This window comes from Natator depressus, chromosome 7, assembly GCF_965152275.1.
Source record: "Natator depressus isolate rNatDep1 chromosome 7, rNatDep2.hap1, whole genome shotgun sequence".
In the NCBI taxonomy this organism is placed as follows: Eukaryota; Metazoa; Chordata; order Testudines; family Cheloniidae; genus Natator; species Natator depressus.
Genome location: NC_134240.1, coordinates 51340432 through 51364987, shown reverse-complemented (window position 1 = coordinate 51364987; position 24556 = coordinate 51340432). Strand labels below are relative to the sequence as shown.

Here is a 24556-nt window from a genome sequence, read left to right as displayed (position 1 = left end):
GGGGGGCGCTTTTCTTGACCTGCTGCTCACAAACCGGGTAGAATTAGTGGGGGAAGCAAAAGTGGATGGGAATCTGGGAGGCAGTGACCATGAGTTGGTTGAGTTCAGGATCCTGACGCAGGGAAGAAAGGTAAGCAGCAGGATACGGACCCTGGACTTCAGGAAAGCAGACTTCGACTCCCTCAGGGAACAGATGGCCAGGATCCCCTGGGGGACTAACATGAAGGGGAAGGGAGTCCAGGAGAGCTGGCTGTATTTCAAGGAATCCCTGTTGAGGTTACAGGGACAAACCATCCCGATGAGTCGAAAGAATAGTAAACATGGCAGGCGACCAGCTTGGCTTAATGGTGAAATCCTAGCGGATCTTAAACATAAAAAAGAAGCTTACAGGAAGTGGAAGGTTGGACATATGACCAGGGAAGAGTATAAAAATATTGCTCGGGCATGTAGGAAAGATATCAGGAGGGCCAAATCACACCTGGAGCTGCAGCTAGCAAGAGATGTCAAGAGTAACAAGAAGGGTTTCTTCAGGTATGTTGGCAACAAGAAGAAAGCCAAGGAAAGTGTGGGCCCCTTACTGAATGAGGGAGGCAACCTAGTGACAGAGGATGTGGAAAAAGCTAATGTACTCAATGCTTTTTTTGCCTCTGTTTTCACTAACAAGGTCAGCTCCCAGACTGCTGCGCTGGGCATCACAAAATGGGGAAGAGATGGCCAGCCCTCTGTGGAGATAGAGGTGGTTAGGGACTATTTAGAAAAGCTGGACGTGCACAAGTCCATGGGGCCGGACGAGTTGCATCCGAGAGTGCTGAAGGAATTGGCGGCTGTGATTGCAGAGCCCTTGGCCATTATCTTTGAAAACTCGTGGTGAACGGGGGAAGTCCCGGATGACTGGAAAAAGGCTAATGTAGTGCCAATCTTTAAAAAAGGGAAGGAGGAGGATCCTGGGAACTACAGGCCAGTCAGCCTCACCTCAGTCCCTGGAAAAATCATGGAGGAGGTCCTCAAAGAATCAATCCTGAAGCACTTACATGAGAGGAAAGTGATCAGGAACAGTCAGCATGGATTCACCAAGGGAAGGTCATGCCTGACTAATCTAATCGCCTTTTATGATGAGATTACTGGTTCTGTGGATGAAGGGAAAGCAGTGGATGTATTGTTTCTTGACTTTAGCAAAGCTTTTGACACGGTCTCCCACAGTATTCTTGTCAGCAAGTTAAGGAAGTATGGGCTGGATGAATGCACTATAAGGTGGGTAGAAAGCTGGCTAGATTGTCAGGCTCAAAGGGTAGTGATCAATGGCTCCATGTCTAGTTGGCAGCCGGTGTCAAGTGGAGTGCCCCAGGGGTCGGTCCTGGGGCCGGTTTTGTTCAATATCTTCATAAATGATCTGGAGGATGGTGTGGATTGCACTCTCAGCAAATTTGCGGATGATACTAAACTGGGAGGAGTGGTAGATACGCTGGAGGGGAGGGATAGGATACAGAAGGACCTAGACAAATTGGAGGATTGGGCCAAAAGAAATCTGATGAGGTTCAATAAGGAGAAGTGCAGGGTCCTACACTTAGGATGGAAGAATCCAATGCACCGCTACAGACTAGGGACTGAATGGCTAGGCAGCAGTTCTGCGGGAAAGGACCTAGGGGTGACAGTGGACGAGAAGCTGGATATGAGTCAGCAGTGCGCCCTTGTTGCCAAGAAGGCCAATGGCATTTTGGGATGTATAAGTAGGGGCATAGCGAGCAGATCGAGGGACGTGATCGTTCCCCTCTATTCGACACTGGTGAGGCCTCATCTGGAGTACTGTGTCCAGTTTTGGGCCCCACACTACAAGAAGGATGTGGATAATTGGAGAGAGTCCAGCGAAGGGCAACAAAAATGATTAGGGGTCTAGAGCACATGACTTATGAGGAGAGGCTGAGGGAGCTGGGATTGTTTAGTCTGCAGAAGAGAAGAATGAGGGGGGATTTGATAGCTGCTTTCAACTACCTGAAAGGGGGTTCCAAAGAGGATGGCTCTAGACTGTTCTCAGTGGTAGCAGATGACAGAACGAGGAGTAATGGTCTCAAGTTGCAATGGGGGAGGTTTAGATTGGATATTAGGAAAAACTTTTTCACTAAGAGGGTGGTGAAACACTGGAATGCGTTACCTAGGGAGGTGGTAGAATCTCCTTCCTTAGAGGTTTTTAAGGTCAGGCTTGACAAAGCCCTGGCTGGGATGATTTAACTGGGAATTGGTCCTGCTTCGAGCAGGGGGTTGGACTAGATGACCTTCTGGGGTCCCTTCCAACCCTGATATTCTATGATTGCAACTCTCCCCATATTGACTGGGTAAATGTCGCTTCAGGATGGGATGCAGAGAGAGTATCTGGACACCGTTAATGACTGCTTCTTCGAGCAGCTAGGCCTAGAACCCACAAGGGGAGAGGCAATCCTTGATTTAGTCTTAAGTGGAGCACAGGATCTGGGCCTAGGGATTAATATAGTTGCACCACTCAATAATAGCAACCATCATGTAATTAAATTTAATATCCTAGTGTGTGTGTGTGGGGTGGGGGAATATGAAGAAACCTACCACAGGAGTATTTAACTTCAAAATGGGGAAGTACACAAAAATGAAAAAGCTAGTTAAACAGAAATTAAAAGGAACAGTCGCAAGGGTGAAATGCCTGTAAGCTGCATGGAAACTATTTTATAACGCCACAATAGAGGCTTGAACTAAATGTATGCCCCAAATAAAAAAAAAAAAAAAAACAGTAAAAGGATCAGAAAATGCCACTATGGCTAAACAGCAGAGTCAAAGAGGCAGTTAGAGGTTGTAACAGGATGCAACTCACCACTGCAGCACCTCCTGCTGGCTTCCCGGGGATTAGCTCTGCTAGCCAGTGTGCCCTCTTCTGGTGCTGTCTCACCCGCCATCACTTCTGTTCCTGGACTCGTCGTTCCAAGGAACACGGCGTCCTCTTCAGGACAGAGCCCTCCAGCCATGACATATTCTGTTCTCCCCCCTTCCGGAGGAACTGCAGGTTTCTGTCCAGCCACTTTCCTCAGTGGCAACTGCCGCCAGTTGTCTGGCCACTTTCTCGATGGTGTTGGGGGTGGGGGAACCCAGGCCCGCCCACTACTCTGGCTCCCGACACAGGGACCCCACAGATAGCTGCCATTTGCTGCGTTCCCTCCAACTCCTCAGTTCCTTTCCTTGGGCCACCTCCCCGTGGCCCCCCAGAAACCTCTTCATCCCTGTCTCAGGGCCTCAGCCTGCGAATCGCTGCAGCTCCCCAATCAATGCTGGCAGCACTGCTCTGTCCAGGGTGCTAGCAATCTTCCCCCTGATCTTCCCTTCTCAAGCTCCAAGCAGTTACTGAAGTTTATCTGCCCCTCAGCTCTTCTTATATGGGCCTGCCAGGCCCTGATTGGCTGCTCTCTCAGCCCTTCTCTGATTGGCTGCCTCCTACGCAGCCTCCCTAGGGCTCTACTAACCCCTTAGTGCCCAGTGTAAGGCAGGTGCCCCATCACACAGGCAAAAAGGCGCCCTTTAAAAAATGGAAGGCAAATCCTGCTGAGGAAGATAGAAAAGAGCATATACTCTGGCAAGTCAAGTGTAATTAGGTAGGCCAAAAAAGAATTTGAAAAGCAACTAGCAAAAGACACAAAAATCAACACCAAAAAAAAAAAGTTTTTAAGTATATCAGAATCAGGAAGCCGGCCAAACAACCAGTGCAGCCACTGGACGACCAAAGTGCTAAAGGAGCATTCAAGGAAGACAAGGCCATTGCAGAGAATCTAAATGAATTATTTAATTGGTCTTCACTGCAGAGGATGTAAGGGAGACTCCCACACCTGAGCCATTCTTTTTAGATAACAAATCTGAGGACCTGTCTCAGAGTGAGCTATGCAGTGTTGCTGTAGCTGTTTTGGTCCCAGGATATTAGAGAAGCAAGATGGGTGAGATAGTATCTTTTATTGGTGAGAGACAAGCTATTGAGCTTACATAGAACTCTTCCTCCATCCTGAAGAGACTCCAGAGGCAATTCTGGCAATTACAGGCTGGTAATCCTAACCTTGGTACAGGCAACTTGGTTGAAACTATAGTAATGAACAGAATTATCAGATACACAGATGAACATGATATATTGGGGAAGAGTCAACACAGCTTTTGTCATCATGCCTCAACATGGGTGATCCAGGGGATATAGTGTACTTGGACTTTCAGAAAGCCTTTGACAGGGTCCCTCATCAAAGTCTCTTAAACCAAGTAAGTAGTCATGGGGTAGGAGGGACGGTGTCTCATGGATTAGTTGCTGGTTAAAAGATAGGAAACAAAGGGTAGGAATAAATGGCCAGTTTTCACAGTGGCAAGAGATAAATAACAGGGACGCCCAAGGATCTGTCCTGGGACCTGTGCTGTTCAGCATATTCATTAATGATCTGGAAAAGGGGATAAGCCGTGAGCTGGCAAAATTTGAAGATGATACTACATTACTCAAGATAGTTAAGTCCAAAGCAGACTGCGAAGAGTTACAAAGGTATCGCATAACACTGGTTGACTGGGCAACAAAGATGGCAGATGAAATTTAATTTTGATACTTGCAAAACAATGCACACTGGAAAAAATAATCCTAACTACAAATACAAAAAGATGGAATCTAACTCAGCTCTTACCACTCTAGAAAAAGTTCTTAGAGTCATTCTCTGAAAACATCTGCTCAATGTGCAGGGGTAGTCAAAAAAGCGAACTGAATGTTAGAGCCATTAGGAAAGGGATAGATAATAAGACAGAACATATCATAATGCCATGAACTAGACACTGTACTGAGCAACATCAAACCCGGAATGGTGGCAGGATACAACATTTTGCCAGATTTCCCAAAACACCTTGGAACCAACACCAGTCAATGGTTATCCAAATTTCTGATGCAGATTGTCAATGAGGGTAACCTGTCAAGGATCTGGAGAATGTCAAAAGTGATGGCCCTTCTAAAATCCAGAAAGAACCTGTACAGGGCAGGAAACTGCTGATAAATCTCTCTACAATCTGTCATCTTCAAAGTCCTGGAGTGCCTTATCCTCCAGCATATATAAATTGCACTTTAACGACAAAGAGATTGCACTACAGTACTTGTATGAGGTGAATTGAAAAATACTATTTCTTTTGTTTATCACTTTTACAGTGCAAATATTTGTAATCAAAAATAATATACACTTTGATTTCAATTACAACACAATACAATATGTATGAAAATGTAGAAAAACATCCAAAGTATTTAATAAATTTCAATTGGTGTACTATTGTTTAATAGTGCAATTAAAACTGCGATTAATCGCGATTAATGTTTTTGAGTTAATTGCGTGAGTTAACTGTGAATAATCGACAGCCCTACTAGCAATCAATAACCATAGATATCAACAAGTCAGACACTAAATACTGAGGAGCTTTAATTATCAATGACAATTTGGGGAAGGAGGAAATTAAGGCAGGGTTACAGAGTGGGAACACCTGTTGCTTTTCTCTGCAGAGATTTTTTAGTTTCAAACAGCTGAGAAGACCAAGTTACAAGACCATTATATGGCCTATTGCTTTATATAGATGTGAGACCTTACTAAGGTGGAAGAAAGACAGCTAAATATCTTCAAAGTAAAGTGTTGAGATGGATTGTTGGACCAACTGGGGGGATGATAGGTGGAAAAGAAGATTTAATAGGGAACTGTAGCAGATCTATGCAGAACCAAATATAGTAAATGTAGTGAAATCGCAGTGCAAGAAAAGAGAGGACTTGAGACAGCTTTGAAAATAACATGGGTAGCTCAGCTCAGCTTAGAATAAGTGAACATAGCTCCCAGGACAGTGCAACATGGCTCTGACCAATAATAATGAGGATGTGTGTGCTGGGGGCTTTCCTCTCTGCCAGAGTGCGCTAAACTGTTGCACCCCATGGAGCTGCAGACATTCTCCCAGGAATTTCTCCAGGACGCAGTTCAATGCCAACAGCTTTATTAGCATGGACAGCACCCTGGTGCCATTGGCAGGTCTGATTAATGGGAGTATGATGTGAATCCAAGGCACTTTTTGAAGGGTCTTTGACACTGCCAGGAACAATCTTGACAGTCCCTTACTCCCATATCAAGGCTCTTAGCCCTGGTCTACACTGGGTGGGGTCGACTTAAGATACGCAACTTCAGCTACGCAAATAACATAGCTTAAGTCAGTGTATCTTAGGTCGACTTACCTGGCTGTGAGGACGACGGCGAGTCAACCGCTGCCACTCCCCCATCGACTCCACTTCTGCCTCTCATGATCTGAAGTTCCAGAGTCAACAGGGAGCGCATTCAGGGATCTATTTATCACGTCTAGACGAGACACAATAAATCGATCCCCGATAGATCGATCACTACCCGCCGATCTGGTGGGTAATGAAGACCTGCCCTTAGAAGCATAGAATCATAGAATATTAGGGTTGGTAGAGACCTCAGGAGGTCATATAGTCCAATCCCCTACTCAAAGCAGGACCAACACCAACTAAATCATCTTCTTTCCCTTTGGGCAGTGCCTTGTTCTTTGCTTGTGATACAGACGTATATGGACCATGCACCGAGGCAACTCCTTGAGCCTGTCTCCCAGCCCTGAGCCCAGGATCCACTGGGCCTGCTGTGACCCTTGCAGCAGCACATGACACTGGCTATGCCACCCCTCCTTGAGTGGCATTCCCCTCCTTCACTGGGAGGAGAGCTGGAAGCAGAAGGTAGGGGCAGGATTTCCTGCCAGCACTTTAGCCAGCCAGGGCTCTGGGGGGAAAGAGCGCTGCTCCCTGAGTCATTGCCCATCCCCAACCAGCCAGGGCTCTGGAGGCAGGGCCAGATTTCACAGTTCTGCTGCTTACATGTGGAGTGAGGGCTGCACACATGTAACTGCCTTCAACTGAAAGACACTTCGCCCTGTTGTGAGAGACAAACCACTGTGAGTTAGAAAATCTATCTGCCCCCTGGTTCTGCAGGGTAAAAAACAACAGACTATATACACAGATCTCCTTTCACCTGGGTTGGCGTGAGTTCCTCAGGGCCCTCTCTGTACCATCGGGAGAATAGCACTGCCCTACCTCACAGGGACTGGGAGGAGAAATACATTAGGGCTTGGAAGGCACTCAGTACCTTCAATAGCTGTATTAAAAATACAGCGCATCCTCCTCGATTGCATAGCATCTACTCTTTGAGCATAGAATGAATTTTGTAAGAATTTACAGATTAATTAAAAATTAATTTTAAAAGGGTCTTTTAAGAAATGTAGTCTCTTTTCTTTGTCCCAAGTGATCTTAATAACAGAATAAGATGGACTCTTCAAATGTTCCATACAGTCAAAATTCTTTTAAGTCTTGTGCATAGGCTATATTGAAGAAATCAAGTAGTAATTAAGTTAATGAGTGTTGTGTCTAATTGGTATGATCATATAGGCTACAGACAGGATCAGAACAGGTAACTCCAAGTACAGCCAGCCATTATGACATCAGATGTAATTTAACTCTTCCTCTGCAGCTAATTTGCATACAATAATTCTATGAAGGAATTATAACAACTCAGAGGTCTGAGGGAAGCTGAATTAACATGGCAAGAGCTCTTGCTTGTGCATTGCTCAACTCAACTGTCAGCATGGTGAAGGTCCCATGCTAGCTTGGGCATCAGTGCTTCAAAGAAGCCCAAGGTGCTGCTGCCCCAGCTCCACCATACATGGAGCCAGCAGTGCCATAGAATCATAGAATCATAGAATATCAGGGTTGGAAGGGACCCCAGAAGGTCATCTAGTCCAACCCCCTGCTCGAAGCAGGACCAATTCCCAGTTAAATCATCCCAGCCAGGGCTTTGTCAAGCCTGACCTTAAAAACCTCTAAGGAAGGAGATTCTACCACCTCCCTAGGTAACGCATTCCAGTGTTTCACCACCCTCTTAGTGAAAAAGTTTTTCCTAATATCCAATCTAAACCTCCCCCATTGCAACTTGAGACCATTACTCCTCGTTCTGTCATCTGCTACCATTGAGAACAGTCTAGAGCCATCCTCTTTGGAACCCCCTTTCAGGTAGTTGAAAGTAGCTATCAAATCCCCCCTCATTCTTCTCTTCTGCAGACTAAACAATCCCAGCTCCCTCAGCCTCTCCTCATAAGTCATGTGCTCTAGACCCCTAATCATTTTTGTTGCCCTTCGCTGGACTCTCTCCAATTTATCCACATCCTTCTTGTAGTGTGGGGCCCAAAACTGGACACAGTACTCCAGATGAGGCCTCACCAGTGTCGAATAGAGGGGAACGATCACGTCCCTCGATCTGCTCGCTATGCCCCTACTTATACATCCCAAAATGCCATTGGCCTTCTTGGCAACAAGGGCACACTGTTGACTCATATCCAGCTTCTCGTCCACTGTCACCCCTAGGTCCTTTTCCGCAGAACTGCTGCCTAGCCATTCGGTCCCTAGTCTGTAGCGGTGCATTGGATTCTTCCATCCTAAGTGCAGGACCCTGCACTTATCCTTATTGAACCTCATCAGATTTCTTTTGGCCCAATCCTCCAATTTGTCTAGGTCCTTCTGTATCCTATCCCTCCCCTCCAGCGTATCTACCACTCCTCCCAGTTTAGTATCATCTGCAAATTTGCTGAGAGTGCAATCCACACCATCCTCCAGATCATTTATGAAGATATTGAACAAAACCGGCCCCAGGACCGACCCCTGGGGCACTCCACTTGACACCGGCTGCCAACTAGACATGGAGCCATTTATCACTACCCGTTGAGCCCGACAATCTAGCCAGCTTTCTACCCACCTTATAGTGCATTCATCTAGCCCATACTTCCTTAACTTGCTGACAAGAATACTGTGGGAGACAGTGTCAAAAGCTTTGCTAAAGTCAAGAAACAATACATCCACTGCTTTCCCTTCATCCACAGAACCAGTAATCTCATCATAAAAGGCGATTAGATTAGTCAGGCATGACCTTCCCTTGGTGAATCCATGCTGACTGTTCCTGATCACTTTCCTCTCATGTAAGTGCTTCAGGATTGATTCTTTGAGGACCTGCTCCATGATTTTTCCAGGGACTGAGGTGAGGCTGACTGGCCTGTAGTTCCCAGGATCCTCCTTCTTCCCTTTTTTAAAGATTGGCACAACATTAGCCTTTTTCCAGTCATCCGGGACTTCCCCCGTTCGCCACGAGTTTTCAAAGATAATGGCCAAGGGCTCTGCAATCACAGCCGCCAATTCCTTCAGCACTCTCGGATGTAACTCGTCCGGCCCCATGGACTTGTGCACGTCCAGCTTTTCTAAATAGTCCCTAACCACCTCTATCTCCACAGAGGGCTGGCCATCTCTTCCCCATTCTGTGATGCCCAGCGCAGCAGTCTGGGAGCTGACCTTGTTAGTGAAAACAGAGGCAAAAAAAGCATTGAGTACATTAGCTTTTTCCACATCCTCTGTCACTAGGTTGCCTCCCTCATTCAGTAAGGGGCCCACACTTTCCTTGGCTTTCTTCTTGTTGCCAACATACCTGAAGAAACCCTTCTTGTTACTCTTGACATCTCTTGCTAGCTGCAGCTCCAGGTGCGATTTGGCCCTCCTGATATCTTTCCTACATGCCCGAGCAATATTTTTATACTCTTCCCTGGTCATATGTCCAACCTTCCACTTCTTGTAAGCTTCTTTTTTATGTTTAAGATCCGCTAGGATTTCACCATTAAGCCAAGCTGGTCGCTTGCCATGTTTACTATTCTTTCGACTCATCGGGATGGTTTGTCCCTGTAACCTCAACAGGGATTCCTTGAAATACAGCCAGCTCTCCTGGACTCCCTTCCCCTTCATGATAGTCCCCCAGGGGATCCTACCCATCCGTTCCCTGAGGGAGTCGAAGTCTGCTTTCCTGAAGTCCAGGGTCCGTATCCTGCTGCTTACCTTTCTTCCCTGCGTCAGGATCCTGAACTCAACCAACTCATGGTCACTGCCTCCCAGATTCCCATCCACTTTTGCTTCCCCCACTAATTCTACCCGGTTTGTGAGCAGCAGGTCAAGAAAAGCGCCCCCCCTAGTTGGCTCCCCTAGCACTTGTGCCAGAAAATTGTCCCCTACGCTTTCCAAAAACTTCCTGGATTGTCTATGCACCGCTGTATTGCTCTCCCAGCAGATATCAGGAAAATTAAAGTCACCCATGAGAATCAGGGCATGCGATCTAGTAGCTTCCGTGAGTTGCCGGAAGAAAGCCTCATCCACCTCATCCCCCTGGTCCGGTGGTCTATAGCAGACTCCCACCACTACATCACTCTTGTTGCACACACTTCTAAACTTAATCCAGAGACACTCAGGTTTTTCCACAGTTTCGTACCGGAGCTCTGAGCAGTCATACTGCTCCCTTACATACAGTGCTACTCCCCCACCTTTTCTGCCCTGCCTGTCCTTCCTGAACAGTTTATAACCATCCATGACTGTACTCCAGTCATGTGAGCTATCCCACCAAGTCTCTGTTATTCCAATCACGTCATAGTTCCTTGACATCACCAGGACCTCCAGTTCTCCCTGCTTGTTTCCAAGGCTTTGTACATTTGTATATAAGCACTTGAGATAACCTGTTGATCGCCCCTCATTCCCAGTATGAGGCAGGAGCCCTCCCCTCACAGACATTCCTGCCTGTGCTTCCTCCCGGTATCCCGCTTTCCCACTTACCTCAGGGCTTTGGTCTCCTTCCCCCGGTGAACCTAGTTTAAAGCCCTCCTCACTAGGTTAGCCAGCCTGCTGGCAAAGATGCTCTTCCCTCTCTTCGTAAGATGGAGCCCGTCTCTGCCCAGCACTCCTCCTTCATGGAACACCATCCCATGGTCAAAGAATCCAAAGCCTTCTCTCCGACACCACCTGCGTAGCCATTCGTTGACTTCCACGATTCGACGGTCTCTACCCAGGCCTTTTCCTTCCACGGGGAGGATGGACGAGAAGACCACTTGCGCCTCCAACTCCTTTATCCTTCTTCCCAGAGCCACGTAGTCCGCAGTGATCCGCTCAAGGTCATTCTTGGCAGTATCATTGGTGCCCACGTGGAGAAGCAGGAAGGGGTAGCGATCCGAGGGCTTGATGAGTCCAGGGGAGCTGAGGCAGCAACATCAGAGGATTCTGTCATTTCATGCAGTGCTGGGCATGGTGACCAAGGAGGGCAAAAGGCTTGTTTGGTGAAAACTTTTACTGTGTGTCTTGACTTTGGGTTACCTGGAAGGGGAGGATTTTAGCCTTCTACCCGAACTGATCCATGACCAACTGACTGACCAACCAGCTGCTGGGAGACAGTCGAGCAGCCACGAAATGGAGGCATAGCCACGGCCTGGCGAGAGAGAGGTTACGACAGCTGTTACTGAGTAGAAGGAAATGGCATGGCTTTAGATTAGCATTGCGTGGGAAGACACTGTTGAACAGAATTGCCATTGCAGAAATGGAGCGATTGTTTAAGTTTCAGAGTTTCTAACTTTAGAATTACTTTTCATAGAATCATAGGATTGGAAGGGACCTCAGTGGGTGATCTAGTCCAGTCCCCTGCACTCAAAGCAGGATTACATAATAACTAGACCATTCCTGACAGGTGTTTGCCTAACCTGTTCTTAAAAACCTCCAGTGACAAAGATTCCACAACCTCCCTAGGCAATTTGTAACCCTGACAGTTAGGAAGTTTTTCCTAATGTCCAACCTAAACCCTTGCTGCAATTTAAGCCCATTGCTTCTTGTTCTATCCTCAGAGGTTGAGAACAATTTTTCACCCTCTTCCTTGTAACGACCTTTTATGTCAGTGATTTTCAGCCTTTTTTCATCTGCAGACCCATAAAAAAATTCAAATAGAGGTGCAGACCCCTTTGGAAATCTTAGACAGTTTGCGGACCACAGGTTGAAAACCACTGTTTTATGAACTTGAAAACTGTTCTCACATCCCCTCAGTCTTCTCTTCTCCAGACTAAACAAACCCAAGATTTTCAGTCTCCCCTCATAGGTCATGTTTTCTATATCTTTAATAATTTTTGTCCAGATTTCTCCAATTTATCCACATCTTTCCTGAAATGTAGCTCCCAGAACTGGACCCAATACTCCAGCTGAGGCCTAATCAGCGCTGAGTAGAGCAGAAGAATTACTTCTGTCTTACTTACAACACTCCTGCTAATACATCCCAGAATGATGTTTGCTTTTTTTCCAAGTGTTACATTGTTGAGTTATATTTAGCTTGTGATCCACTATCACCCCCAGATCCCTTTCCACAGTACTCCTATCTATGCACTCATTTCCCATTTTGTATGTGTGCAGCTGATTGTTCCTTCCTAAGTGGAGCACTTTGCATTTGTCCTTATTTAATTTCATCCTGTTTACTTCAGACCATTTCTCCAGTGTGTTCAGATCATTTTGAATTTTAATCCTATCCTCCAAAGCATTTGCAACCCTTCCCAGCTTGGTATTGTCCACAAACTTTATAAATGTACTCTGCCATTATCTAAATCATTGATGAAGATATTGAACAGAACTGGGCCCAGAACTGACTCAATATGTCCTTCCAGCTTGACTGTGAACCACTGAGAACTACTGTCTGGGAATGGTTTTCCAACCAGTTTTGCACCCGTTTTATAGTAGCTCCATCTAGGTTGTATTTCCCTAGTTTGTTTATGAGACGGTCATGTGAGACAGTATCAAAAGCCTTACTAAGGTCAAGATATACCACACCACTTCCCCCCATCCATAAGGCTTGTTACTCTGTCAAAGAAAGCTATTAGGTTGCTGAGATACAATTTGTTCTTGGCAAATCCATGCTGACTTACTTCTCACCTTCTAGGTGTTTGTAAATTGATTGCTTAATTATTTGCTCCATTATCTTTCCAGATACTGAAGTTAAGCTAAGTTAGCTATTTGGTTCAATTGTTACCAGCAGGCCCATTGTTTTTATTATAGGCAGTGCAGGTAGAACCACCTATCGTACAGTTGCCTGATGTATACCACCATAAGACCCTATTTTTAGTTGCTTATAATTTTGCCAAATTTTAACCATTTGGGTTTAAATTTTCCATACCAGATGTCTGCCTCAGGCTGAATGTTTTTGGAAAGTTTCAGTGATAATGATATAGCCACTTCCAAGAACATCACCATATGAAAAAAAAATCTTACATCTGTTTTGCTGAGAATCTCTAGTGCTTCTGTGCTTTGGAGCACAGACTTGAAATGTGGCAAGCAGCTCACACTGGAGTCAAGGTGACTCTGGGAAAATTCACCCAAATTTGACCTCTAGAAATCTCAGTTTGCACATACTCAGGATTGATTTGTTAGTGTTTGGCTGCTAAATTCTCTAGAGATTTTAATTTCCCCTCCCTTGGTGGCTCATTCTCCTGCACCCTCACTCACTTTCACTGGGCTGGGGCAGGGGGTTGGGGTGAGGGGTTCAGGGTGTGGGAGGGGGCTCCAGGCTGGGGTCAAGGGATTTGGTGTGTGATAGGGAGCTGCGGGTTGAGGTGCAGGAGAGGGTACGAGCTCCGGGCTGGGGCCAGGGATGAGGGGATTGGGGTCCAGGAGGGGGCTCCAGGCTGGGGCCAAGGGATTCAGAGTGCCAGAGGGGCCTGCCGGTTGAGGTGCAGGATGGGGTACGGGCTCTGGGCTGGGGGTGTGGGTTCTGAGGTGGGACCAGGGATGAGGGGTTCAAAGTGTAGGAGGGTGCTCAGGGCTGGGGCTCAGGGTTGGGGTGCGTGCTTCCCTCGGTCAGCTCCTGGTCAGCTCCCTGCTTGTCCTGGTCTGGCTCCTAGACAGGGGGGCCAGGAGGCTCCATGTGCTGCTCTCACCCACAGGCATCGCCCCCCCCCAGGTCCCATTGGCCACGGTTCCCAGCCAATGGGAGTGCAGAGTGCAGAGCCAGTTCTCAGGGCAGGGGTAGTGCATGGAGGCCTGTGTCCCCCGCCTAGGAGCCAGAGCTCCTGGCCGCTTCCGGGCCACAGTGCAGAGCCAGGACAGGTAGGGACTAGCCTGCCTTAGATCCGCAGCACTGCCAACCAGAATTTTAATGACCCAGGCAGCAGTGCTGACAGGAGCTGCACCAAATGCCTGACAACCCTAACCTGTTCTTGCTATGAAGTGCAGGGTTGGGGGCAGGGAAGGGGGGAGTCTGTTGTATGTAGGGCCAGATGGAGGGAGATAGACTCTATAAGTTCAGTGGTTGGGGCCCTTCCTGGGATGTGGAAGATCCACATTTGGATCCTGACTCTGCCTGATTTGGGGAAGGGATTGTAATGTGACTTCTCCCAGAACACCCAATAGCTGTGGGAGCTCTGGGTTTAATTGCTTGCTTCAAATCAGGCAGAGCTAGTTTCAAACCTGGGTCTCCCACATCCCCAGTGCATGCTGTAACTATTGGGTATAATGGCACACATGTAACCACCAGCCAGCCACAAAAATTCCCGCTCTGCTTGTGTCCAATTGCTTTTTGTGCAAGGCATGATCACACCTACTGGATCAGGCCCTGGAGACGAGACAGACAGGGGAACACCTAATTTGTGAATCTCCATGTGCACTAGCCACCAAACAGCTTGGTGGCCTCAGGAATTCAGCGGTTATGTGCATACCCACCAGCAAAACTTAGGGGCTGTAACCCTTCTCCAGGAGCTAGCCACCTGAGCCCAGTCCTCTCTTTCTCACAAAAAACCCCACAACCCTTCCCCCCCCCGGCCCAGATCCATGCACATCTTCCTACTCCTCCTTTATAGCCAGTAATCCAGGATTAGGACACTCAAATCCATGAGCTGCCTGATTTGGAGCAGGGCCTTGAACCCAGGTCCCGTATATCCCTAGTGAGTGCCCGGACCACCAGGTTATTGTGAGCACAAGCCACGCATACCTGAAGATGTGCTCTGAGGCCCGATTGGTGAGATAGGCAGGGGACCGTGTTTCAGAATCCCACTTCAGGGCCACAGGGGCTTTCGCTCACATGAGAGTACACATCTGCTCATTCGCTGTGGGGTGGTGTCAGGACTTAGGAGGCTATGCACATGCCTACTTGCCAGGAATTTAGGCACCTACCAGGTTAGGCAGCAGCTGAGTGGTGATCTTGAGCGGTGATCCACCTAAATGGTGGACTTAGGTGCCTAAAGAAGCAGAGAGGCACTTAAGTCCCTTTGTGAATCCAGCCCAGGGTTTTTAAATCATGCCAGTGTCATTGCGAGCATGTTTTATTGTCAGGGGAATTGTGCTTAGTTATGATCATCATTGAAAAGGTCACTTTCACTAAGTGACAGTGTTGTCCAAGTCTGTACTTAGAGCAGGCAGTAACTGGTCTCTCTACTGAAGTGGGTAAATGAGGCATTGTGAGGGCAATCACTGCTCCCTGTGAACTCTCTGGACCATATTGTCCCTGATTTCTCATAACCGAAGCAGCACTTCCTCACTCTGCTGCCCCCAGTCAGTGTTTGCTCTTCTGGCAGAGAAGATGAACAGTGCGTATTAATTTTCCTTTTTTGTGGATGGCATCATCATCCCCCCTCCCCACCATACTCACCATCTCCTGTAGAGCCGAGTTACTGGACTGGCAAGACCAGATGTGGCTGGGCCCTTCAGGGCAGGCCTAGCCTGGTCTCGGTCCTTCTGGGGAGTAACAGCAACAGGACAAGCAAAATCCAAGTTAGTAATTACACCAGCCTCCTTTCTCAGGGCTGATGGCCAGAACTGCTGCCATATCAGTCTGTCCTGAGGGCTCCCAACAGCCAGGTCCTTCCTGCCCTAACTGCCACGGAACCTTCCCACCCCCTGCCCCTGGCCAGGGCTGCCCCTGTGGCCGCACTTACCATTCCCTTCTCCTGCAGGCGTCCTCATGACATTCACAGGCTCTCAAACTGTCAGGAGGGAAACAGCTACTAATGTCCTCTTCTGCCCCAGACCTCACCAGAGTAACCTATGGCAATTGGACACCATCCACCAGGAATTCTCTGCTGGTGCCCCACCCCGTGTTACCTGGCCCTGGGATCCTCTGCTCCACCTCTCAGCTTTCTCTTCTTCACCTTCCCATACCCCACATCCCCTCCGCCCCCCACCCACCCCACACACACTTCCTGCTCTCAGTAGAGCACATCTGCTGGTTTTGACAGGAGTGACCATTCCATTCGTTCATATGCCCCATAATCATAGATGTGAAGGGCAGAAGGAACCCTTCTGATAATCTAGGGCAAGATTCACACAGGGACAGAGGTGCCTAATTGCCACTTAAGAGACCTAAATCTAACATGCGGGTGCCACTGACCCCTACTTAGCTGCCACCTGACCCTAGAGGGGCCAAAATCCTCACATGTGCCTAAATTTTTGCCAGTGGGCATGTGCCAAGTGGCCTAAATCCTGACATCACCTTACCACAGCTCATGAGCTGCTCAGAGAGCTAGCTGACACCTCTCAGTGGGATTCTCAGGTGAGATGCTGCACCGCCTCTCTCACTTGCCAGGCTCCATCCAGTAGGCATGCTCTGTGCATGCCTAATTCACAAAGAGAGGCAGGGCTGAGCATGTGAGGACTTCTGTGTGAATCCCTGCTCAGCCAGATTTGAGGAGGGGTGGAACGTGCATCTCCAGTAAGTGCCCTCGCCAGCAGGTTATAGGGGATTCCGGGGCAGGGGATGCTCAATCTCTCTTACTGAAGCTGTTTTACTTCGCATAAATAACTGAATAAATTAATACAAGACTGGGAAAACCTTTAGAAGATCAAATATAACTTGTGGAAGGTCAGGTATAATGCTGAGGTAGCATCACAAGACAAGAGTGACTATGCACTGCAAACTATTGATTAACTCTTCTCAGCTGGTATTTATGTTAACGTCTAGTGGCCTTGAGCCCCTCTTGATGCTTTGCAGGGAAAATAAACTAAAACTAGTAGGTGAGATTCTTGGAAGTTATTTTATAGCTATGGGCAAAATTTATTATAGTTGACTGGAAATGTGAGTTTATTTGATTAACATGAATAAGAATAAACATCCACATAATTTATATGATTAGATTGTAACTTTAGCGCCCTCATGGCCAAGACGGAGTATGCTCTGTGGGTGGCTGTGGCCAAGAGAAGGCGTGTGGAGGAATGCAGCAGAGAAACTCCTTCCATCCCAGGGGAACCTGTTCCAAACCCCCAGAGGTAAGCCCCCTCCCCCATCAATAGTACAATTAATATAAAGAGAAGGTTACTCACCTTGTGCAGTAACTGAGATTCTTCAAGATGTGTCCCCCTGTGGGTGCTCCACTCCAGGTGACGGTGTGTCTTGGCGCTACTGATGGGAGAATTTCGGAAGCAGTGCCTGGTCAGGCCACATGTGTGCAGCTGCTGTCTCACGGCATTGTTTGAGTCTGTTCAGCGCGTGCACAGCCTGACCCCCTCAGTTCCGCGAGACAGCAGCTGCGCACGCACAGCCCAGCCAGGCACTGCTATCGAAGATCTCCAATCAACAGCACCAGGACGCACCGTCACTTGGAATGGAGCACCCACAGGGACAGCACTCAAAGAAGAAATACTGATGTAGAGAGGGATGAATGGAGAAAAAGCAACAGAGGGAGAAGATGAGGGAGTGGTGGAGCAGGCTTACATCCAACAAGAGGCTCCAATGGCCCAGTGCTATCACAACATAAAAGGATGGACGCTGAGCACTACATTTGCACGAGAGTTCAGGAATCCTGGCAGAGTTCCAGTCCAGCGGCAAGTCTTATGTGCTCCTGGTCATCTCTGGCACCAGTGAACTTTCCCCAACAAACCTCTCAGGTGCCCTCTTCTGCCTCTCGATGCAAATCCACACAGAGCAACTACCTCCCCAAAGGGGTTACAGTATTTTCTCAGTTCATGTATGTTAATTTTAAAGACCAAAGTTTATCAAAAGCTCTGTACTCCCAAATATCTCCCCATATAGGTACACACAAATATACACTGTGATCAGATCACCTCTTAATCTTCTCTTGGAGTAACTAAATAGATTGAGCTCAAGCATCTCACTTGTGAGGCAGGTTTTCCAGACCTCAAATCATTCCTGTAGCTCTTTTCTGATCCCTTTTCAATTTCCTTTCATACCTTTTTGAAGTGTGGACTGGACAGGACATAATATTACAATGGCCTCACCAATGGCTGTATGCAGAGGGAATATCACCTCCCACGTGAGATAATTCTGTTTATGCACCTGAACAGCACCTTCAGCCACCATATTCCACTGGGAGCTCATATTTCGCTGGTTTCCACCGTGACTCCCAAGTCCTTTTCAGAGTCATTCCTATACAGGATATAGTCCCCCATCCTGTAAGTAGAACCTACATGCTTTGTTCCTAGATGTGTGACCTTTTACTTGGCTGTATTGAAGTGTATGTTGCTGCAGTGAGCCCAGCTTACTATGATTGCAGGTTGTTCTGTTGCAGGTCAGTACCTGTCCCCATCATATTCACTGCTCTGCATCCTTTCTGTGATTCTCTGATCTCTCCAACTGCTTCTCCAGCATTCCTGGGGAATTCAACTGTCCCACCCTTCTCCTCACTGCCGTCTCAGGGCTCATCCCATGGCCTCCCTTCTTACACTGTCTTTCCAGACCATCCTCCCCCATCCCTCTCACCCCACTATCCTTCCAGCACCCAACGTTAGGGTCACAAGAGGCAGCAAAGTTCAATGACCAGTGCACTGGACTGGAACACAGGAAACCTGGGTTCTGGCCTCAGCTCTGCCCTGCTGCATGAGCTTGGCCCAGTCACTGCCTCTCTCTAAATAGAAAAGGGTTTTAGGGCAGAGACCGTATCTTGGCTGGGGCCTCTAGGTACTATGGGAACACACACAATGGGGACAGGCCTGGAAGGGAGCCCCTGGGTCATCACGTCCATCTCCTGCTATCACAGGCAACCCCATCACATAATCAAACGTGGTGTCTGTCCTTTGCCATCACTCCGTCTGTGGCTTCCTGACCATGCTCCTCTCTCCTGTGTCATGTTTAAGGCATTTATTATGAAGCTAGTTCACCTGCACACAAAAGCACAGTACTGCCTGCCTGAGGTTGTCTCAGAAGGGAGCTCTGCATGATACTCTTCTGCAGTCTCAGGCCATGACCGCTCCCCCACAGCCTCTCTCTACTTGCCATTGTTCTCCATCTACTGCAGGACAAGCTCCAGTTCAAGGATCTTTTGTGCCAAAGGATGCACTGGGAGCATTTTCTCCTGGCCTTGCTCCCCCAGAAACAGGGGCAAGCCTTTGGTGTCACTCCTCTTATAGGGGAGGTGGCCAAAGCAGAGAACACATGCCTAATGCAATCCTCCTCAGAGACTCTCGTGGCTGCTTCAGGCAGACAGCCCCTGCCTCTTAGCAGGAGACTTCTCCCTTCCCTGAAGGGGGTGTCTGGGGAGAGCAAAAGACATCATTAGTGCGTCTGGTCAAACCTTTGGTCCGTGCCACTTCAGTGGCAGCAGCAAGCAGGCCCTGGAGACTAGATAGCAGAAACATGAGGATGCCCGGGACAGCCCCGACATGTCAGGCTTCTTCAGAATCTTCTGGGTCATAGGGTTGACTTGGCTCTAGGCTCCTAAACTGGGCTGATTAATCCAGGCCAGGACTGCTGCCTATTCAGACTATTCTGCAGCTGGAAGTTGCTTCTTCCATCACAGACTCCATGCTGCCCCCTGGGAGACCCTGTGGGTGGGCAGCACTCCCTCTGGCTGTGGGGAGTGGGCTGGAGCCTGTGCCAGCCTCTCCCAGTGGGATGACAGAGTGCAACTCCCATGCTCAAAGCAGAGACAGGCTGGCAGCTGGCACCTCTCCCACCTCTGGGCTATGCAAGCAGGAATCAAACTGGGGAACCAAGGGCTTGTGTATATACTGGGTCATATCAGTGTACCGAAAGGCAGCATGCTGTAGTGTCGCAAACCCGTGTGCATGCTCCGAGTTCAGTTTAAAGCAGGCTTAGCGTGGCTTAGCTGAAGTTCATCGGGAACAGGTTTAGGCTATGTCTACACTGCACAGCTTACAGCCACGCCGCTAAAAATCATGCAGTGTAGCCACCGTTCGTTGGTTCTCCTGCTGACAAAAAACTTCCATCCCCAATGAGCAGTGTTTGCATCGTCAGCAGGATGACAACGTGCTGTTCACATGGGTGCTTATCGTGGAAAACTTGTGTCTTTGTGGGGTGGGGGTGGGGTGCTAAACACCTCTGAAAGACAAAAGTTTTGTCATTCAGTTGCCAGTGTAGACATAGCCTGGGTCTAAACCAAAATAAGCCATTCTTAAAGCAGGTTAGCTAATCCCATGCAAACTTCTGTGTGGGTACTGATTTTGGTTTAAGTATAATCAGTGCAAATCTGTGTGTAGAGAAGACCTTACAGAAAACCCCATAGCTAAATTCCCTCTAAGCTGTGCAGGCGCTCAGTGGTGCGATGGGGAGAGATGCCTCTCCCCCAGCCTCGGACCTGCCACTGCTGGGGAAGAGGTGCCTCTCCCACAACCCCAGCCTCAGAGCTGCTGTGGTGGGGAGAGGCACCTATCCCCCCCGCAGCCCAGGTGCTGCTGCAGGGAGAGAGAGCTGGAGGGAGTCCTCTCTCCCCCCCATTGTAGCCCCAGGGCACCCTGCACCCTAAACCCCTCATCCCCGGCCCCACCCAAGATCCCGCAGCCCTAGCTGGAGCCCTCACCCCCGCACACACCCCAACCCTCTGCCCAGCCCTGAGCCCCCTCCTGCACCCTGAACCCTTCAGCCACACCCGAGAGCCCTCATCCCCAGCCAGAGCCCTCATGCACCCCCACACACCCTAACCCCTCTGCCCCAGCTCTGAACCCCTCATCCCCAGCTCCACCCCAGAGCCCGCACCCCCAGCTGGAGCCCTCCCCCTTCCCCTCAGCCCCCTCCCACACTCTGAACTCCTCAGCACCACCCCCGCCACATGAATTTTGTTATGTGCACCAATATGGAGGTGATGTGTCACACATCACCTCCATATTGGTGCACATAACAAAATTCATTCTGCATATGCGTAGAAAAAAATAGAGGGTACACTGCCCCAAAGGCCATGAACAGTCCAATATGACAGGCAAGACTTGGTTAATTTGGCTAAGGAGATGAGAAGCAGCCATAGTCTGTACTGCCACAGAAACCAAAATCCACCATCACACATTAAATTGATGGAGAAACAGTCAGCCAAATCCCTCTCTGCACTCAGACCCAGATCTCTTTGAAGGCAGTGCTAAGAGCTTATGAGTTTGGGCTAATCACTGGTTTTTGAGTAGCAACATGGTTACTGAGGGAGTTAATGACATTTTTTCATGGTAGCCCAGAATATCGCAATCACCCTCTCACAACAGTGGAGCAGTAGTGATGCCATAAGAAGGCTGTTGCAAAATCCTCATTTTGATAGGAGATTTAAACCTTCATTGTTCCAAAAGTGACAAAAATCCAAACATAGGAATGAAACCTGACAGCATATAAGAATTGTTCCTAGCGATCTGGTGCAGATCAGCTGCACAGAAGTACACAGATCCTGAACTAGTCCAGCTGGCTGACAAGGGATGGATCACTTGATGATTACCTGTTCTGTTCGTTCCCTCTGGGGCACCTGGCATTGGCACTGTTGGAAGACAGGACACTGGGCTAGATGGACCTTTGGTCTGATCCCATATGGTCATTCTTATGGTAGCAGTGTGTGCACTTCATGTGGGCCACCTGTGCTTCGGGGATCAGTAAGTAGGAGATAAGCTGGAACTCCTTGTGGTACCAGCATTCCCCTCCTGCCTTTCAGCCTCTTCCCAAGGGCAGTCCCCTGCGAACTAGCCTGTGTCTTAGAGCAGTGACCTATTCATTCTGATCCGAATTCACAGAAGCAAGGTTGAGGACACTAGAAAGCCCCAATTCAGTGCAAACCACTCTTCTTTATTTCCTCTTTGTACAATAAAGTCAGTCACTTACAAAGTGCCAGTCTAAAAACAGATTTGACATTATACAGAATGTACACACCAATCAGAACCCAATCAGCTGGCAGGCAGAGAAGAAGGCCAGATTTCTGTCACCCTTTTTACTGCAGTATATTAGAAGAGATTTCAATTCAGCATCCAAGAATCAGCCTTCAGCCAGATGGATGCCTTTTCAGTCTGACCATACAAAGGAAAGTGGCAAGGTTTCTTGTGTCGATATAGAAAGGGAAGCACATTTGTTACATTATATTGTTCTTCATTTTTAACAGGATCTTTTCTTACTTTTTTTCCCCACTGTCTCCCCAAATTTTTACTTGAAAGGGGTGGAAAACCCACAATCAAAGATGCTAAACAAAAAAACCAGTGCAGTGCTACAGTTCAAACTTAGCCCCTAGTGAGGGGGAAAGAAAAGAAACATAATATCCACTTAAGCCAAACAAACCAAGAACCAAAACAGCAGAAGCATCAGCAATTATGAGCTAAACAACTCAAACCTCAGTGCTTTAAAAGAACCGCTCTGCCGAGCAGCAGCGCAATGCTAACCAGAGGGCTGGGCATACAGCAGCTCCCTTCTCCTTTACAGCAAACCTAGCGAATGCAGCTTTAATCCTGTACTGCGTTCCCACACGGGGCCTTTCCTCCCTCCCTTTTAACTTCTAGGAAATAAACAAATGGGAGGCCTGGGCAGCTGGCAGTGCCTGTATGGGGTGGCACTGGCATGGAACCAGTGTGGACAGCAATGGGGACAGGGCAGAGTTAGCACCGGGGAGGGCTGGACTGGAGTGAGGCCACTTTCTGACTGGGCCAGCTCCTGGGAAGGATTAGCATCTGGGAGGGTGATATGTAAGGCCATCTACACAGCAGCAGGTGGAGATCACATGGAAGCTGTGATCACTGGTGCACAAAACCCCCAAGGTTTCACAGGGGTGTCGGGGGTGGGGACAAACTCAATCGGGGGGTTGTCAGTCTAGGGATCATCAGCAGGTTTCCATGGGAACTGGCACAAAGGACTGTGAAATATGAATTAATAGTACAAGACCTGGCTGAATTTAGGTCTCAAAGGCCAAGACCTCACCCTGTGATTGTGCTAAGAGTGGGAGCCAGAGCTGAAATCCTATCGTACACACAGGAGTGTGTATATTTTGCAATCAGAGTACAGCTCTCTCCACGTGGCCAGGGGTGCTGCATTTCATTTCCAATGAATTTTCTACTTTTTTGGGACCAAAATTATATGTCTGAATGTGGGAAAGGCCTATGGCTCAGCTGCCCAGAATAGTCAAAGATGTCACCAGCAGCTAGGGACCAGAGCAAATGCACCCAGCTGCTCAGCACAGGAAAAAAGGTGCAAAGGCAGAAAGAAGAAGAGAGACACCAGGAGCTGTGGCCACATGGACCGGGGAGTGTGGAAGAGGCACTGCTGGAGCCATAGCAGGAATTCCGGACACTAAGGCTGATGAGATTAGACAGAGAAAATCTGGACTGGGCCTGACAGTTACACACAGAGCTGGCAACAGGCACACCACAGGAATAGCATTCATGCCCAAATGACACCTCTCTGTCATCTCTGCAACACCCTGCAGCCACCCTCTCTGCCCCAGGCCCCAGCTCCAGCCCCACAACTCAGCCCAGCCCAAGCCTCTCCTTCCCCAGCTCCCAGCCACACAGTCCAGACAGATTTACAAAAATTTTATTGAAGCTTTGATATATATAATTTTTGGCCTCTAAATACCCCACGTCAGCTCATTCTTGGCTCCCCAGTGCTATCTTACAACACCGGGCACTAAGCCCCCAACACTAGATTTCCTGCTTGAGAATCCTACGGAAGGCAGAACAGCAACTGTCAGATGCTCCAGACATGGCGTCAAACAGAGAACTCTACCGAGCAGTCTGAGCGCAGCAGGCTGGGCTCAGTTGGTATCCATGCCATCACACTCTTCCAATGCCAGCTTACTTTCTGCAGGAAGAGATGGGGCTATGTGCTTCTTGCTCTCCCGCCGCTGATAGAATAGCACATATGCAGCTTTCGTCTGCCAAACAAGGAAAGAAAACCAATCTGAGGAAAAGAAACCATCCACGAAGCACAGTTCTGGAAAGCTGATGATGCAGGAGATAACCTATCGCAGACTCCCAATGGGGCAGCTCAGTACTTCTCTGCCTCATGTGGAGGCTGGAGGCCTAGAGGGAAGCATGGCTTGTAATATAGCTGTATGTAGAGATTTATGGAGCTTCAATATCTATAACAAGAGAAACAATCCAGGAAATGCTTTCATATCACCTTACTGCCCTCTCTTCCCCACTGTCTGTGCAGAGCTGGACAGCCCTGGTACCCACCCCACAGATCCTGGGAAGCCTGTAGCTTATCAGGCTCAGGGGCAAGCCATTCAGGCTTTGCTCTGAGAAGCCAGCCCCTCCACCCAAAGGTGTTTTAGCAGGAACCTCAGCCAGGGAATCTTTGCAGAGATGTCCTTGTAACAAAAGAAAATCCCCTCCAATGGCTTTTCATGCAGGAAGGGACGTTCAACTCACTCCAAAACACACAGAGCAACCTCAGCAGCACAAAGTCTGCTGCTCCTTCACAGCATCCTCAGCTTGAATCTGACCTCAATCCACAGCAGATTCTAGCCTGCATTTACGATGATTTGA

General features: G+C 48.4%; 1 protein-coding gene across 2 annotated transcripts in view; it reads right to left on the bottom strand.

The window, feature by feature from the left end:
- Window positions 1-23562: 23562 nt before the first annotated feature.
- Window positions 23563-24556, bottom strand: part of USP4 (ubiquitin specific peptidase 4) — a 90564-nt gene continuing 89570 nt past the window's right edge. For both annotated transcript variants that reach the window (XM_074958394.1, XM_074958395.1), the window contains one exon: window positions 23563-23940. In XM_074958394.1, coding sequence (XP_074814495.1) covers window positions 23821-23940 — 120 coding nt within the window. In that variant the 3' untranslated portion in view covers window positions 23563-23820. The remainder of the gene's footprint in view (window positions 23941-24556) is intronic.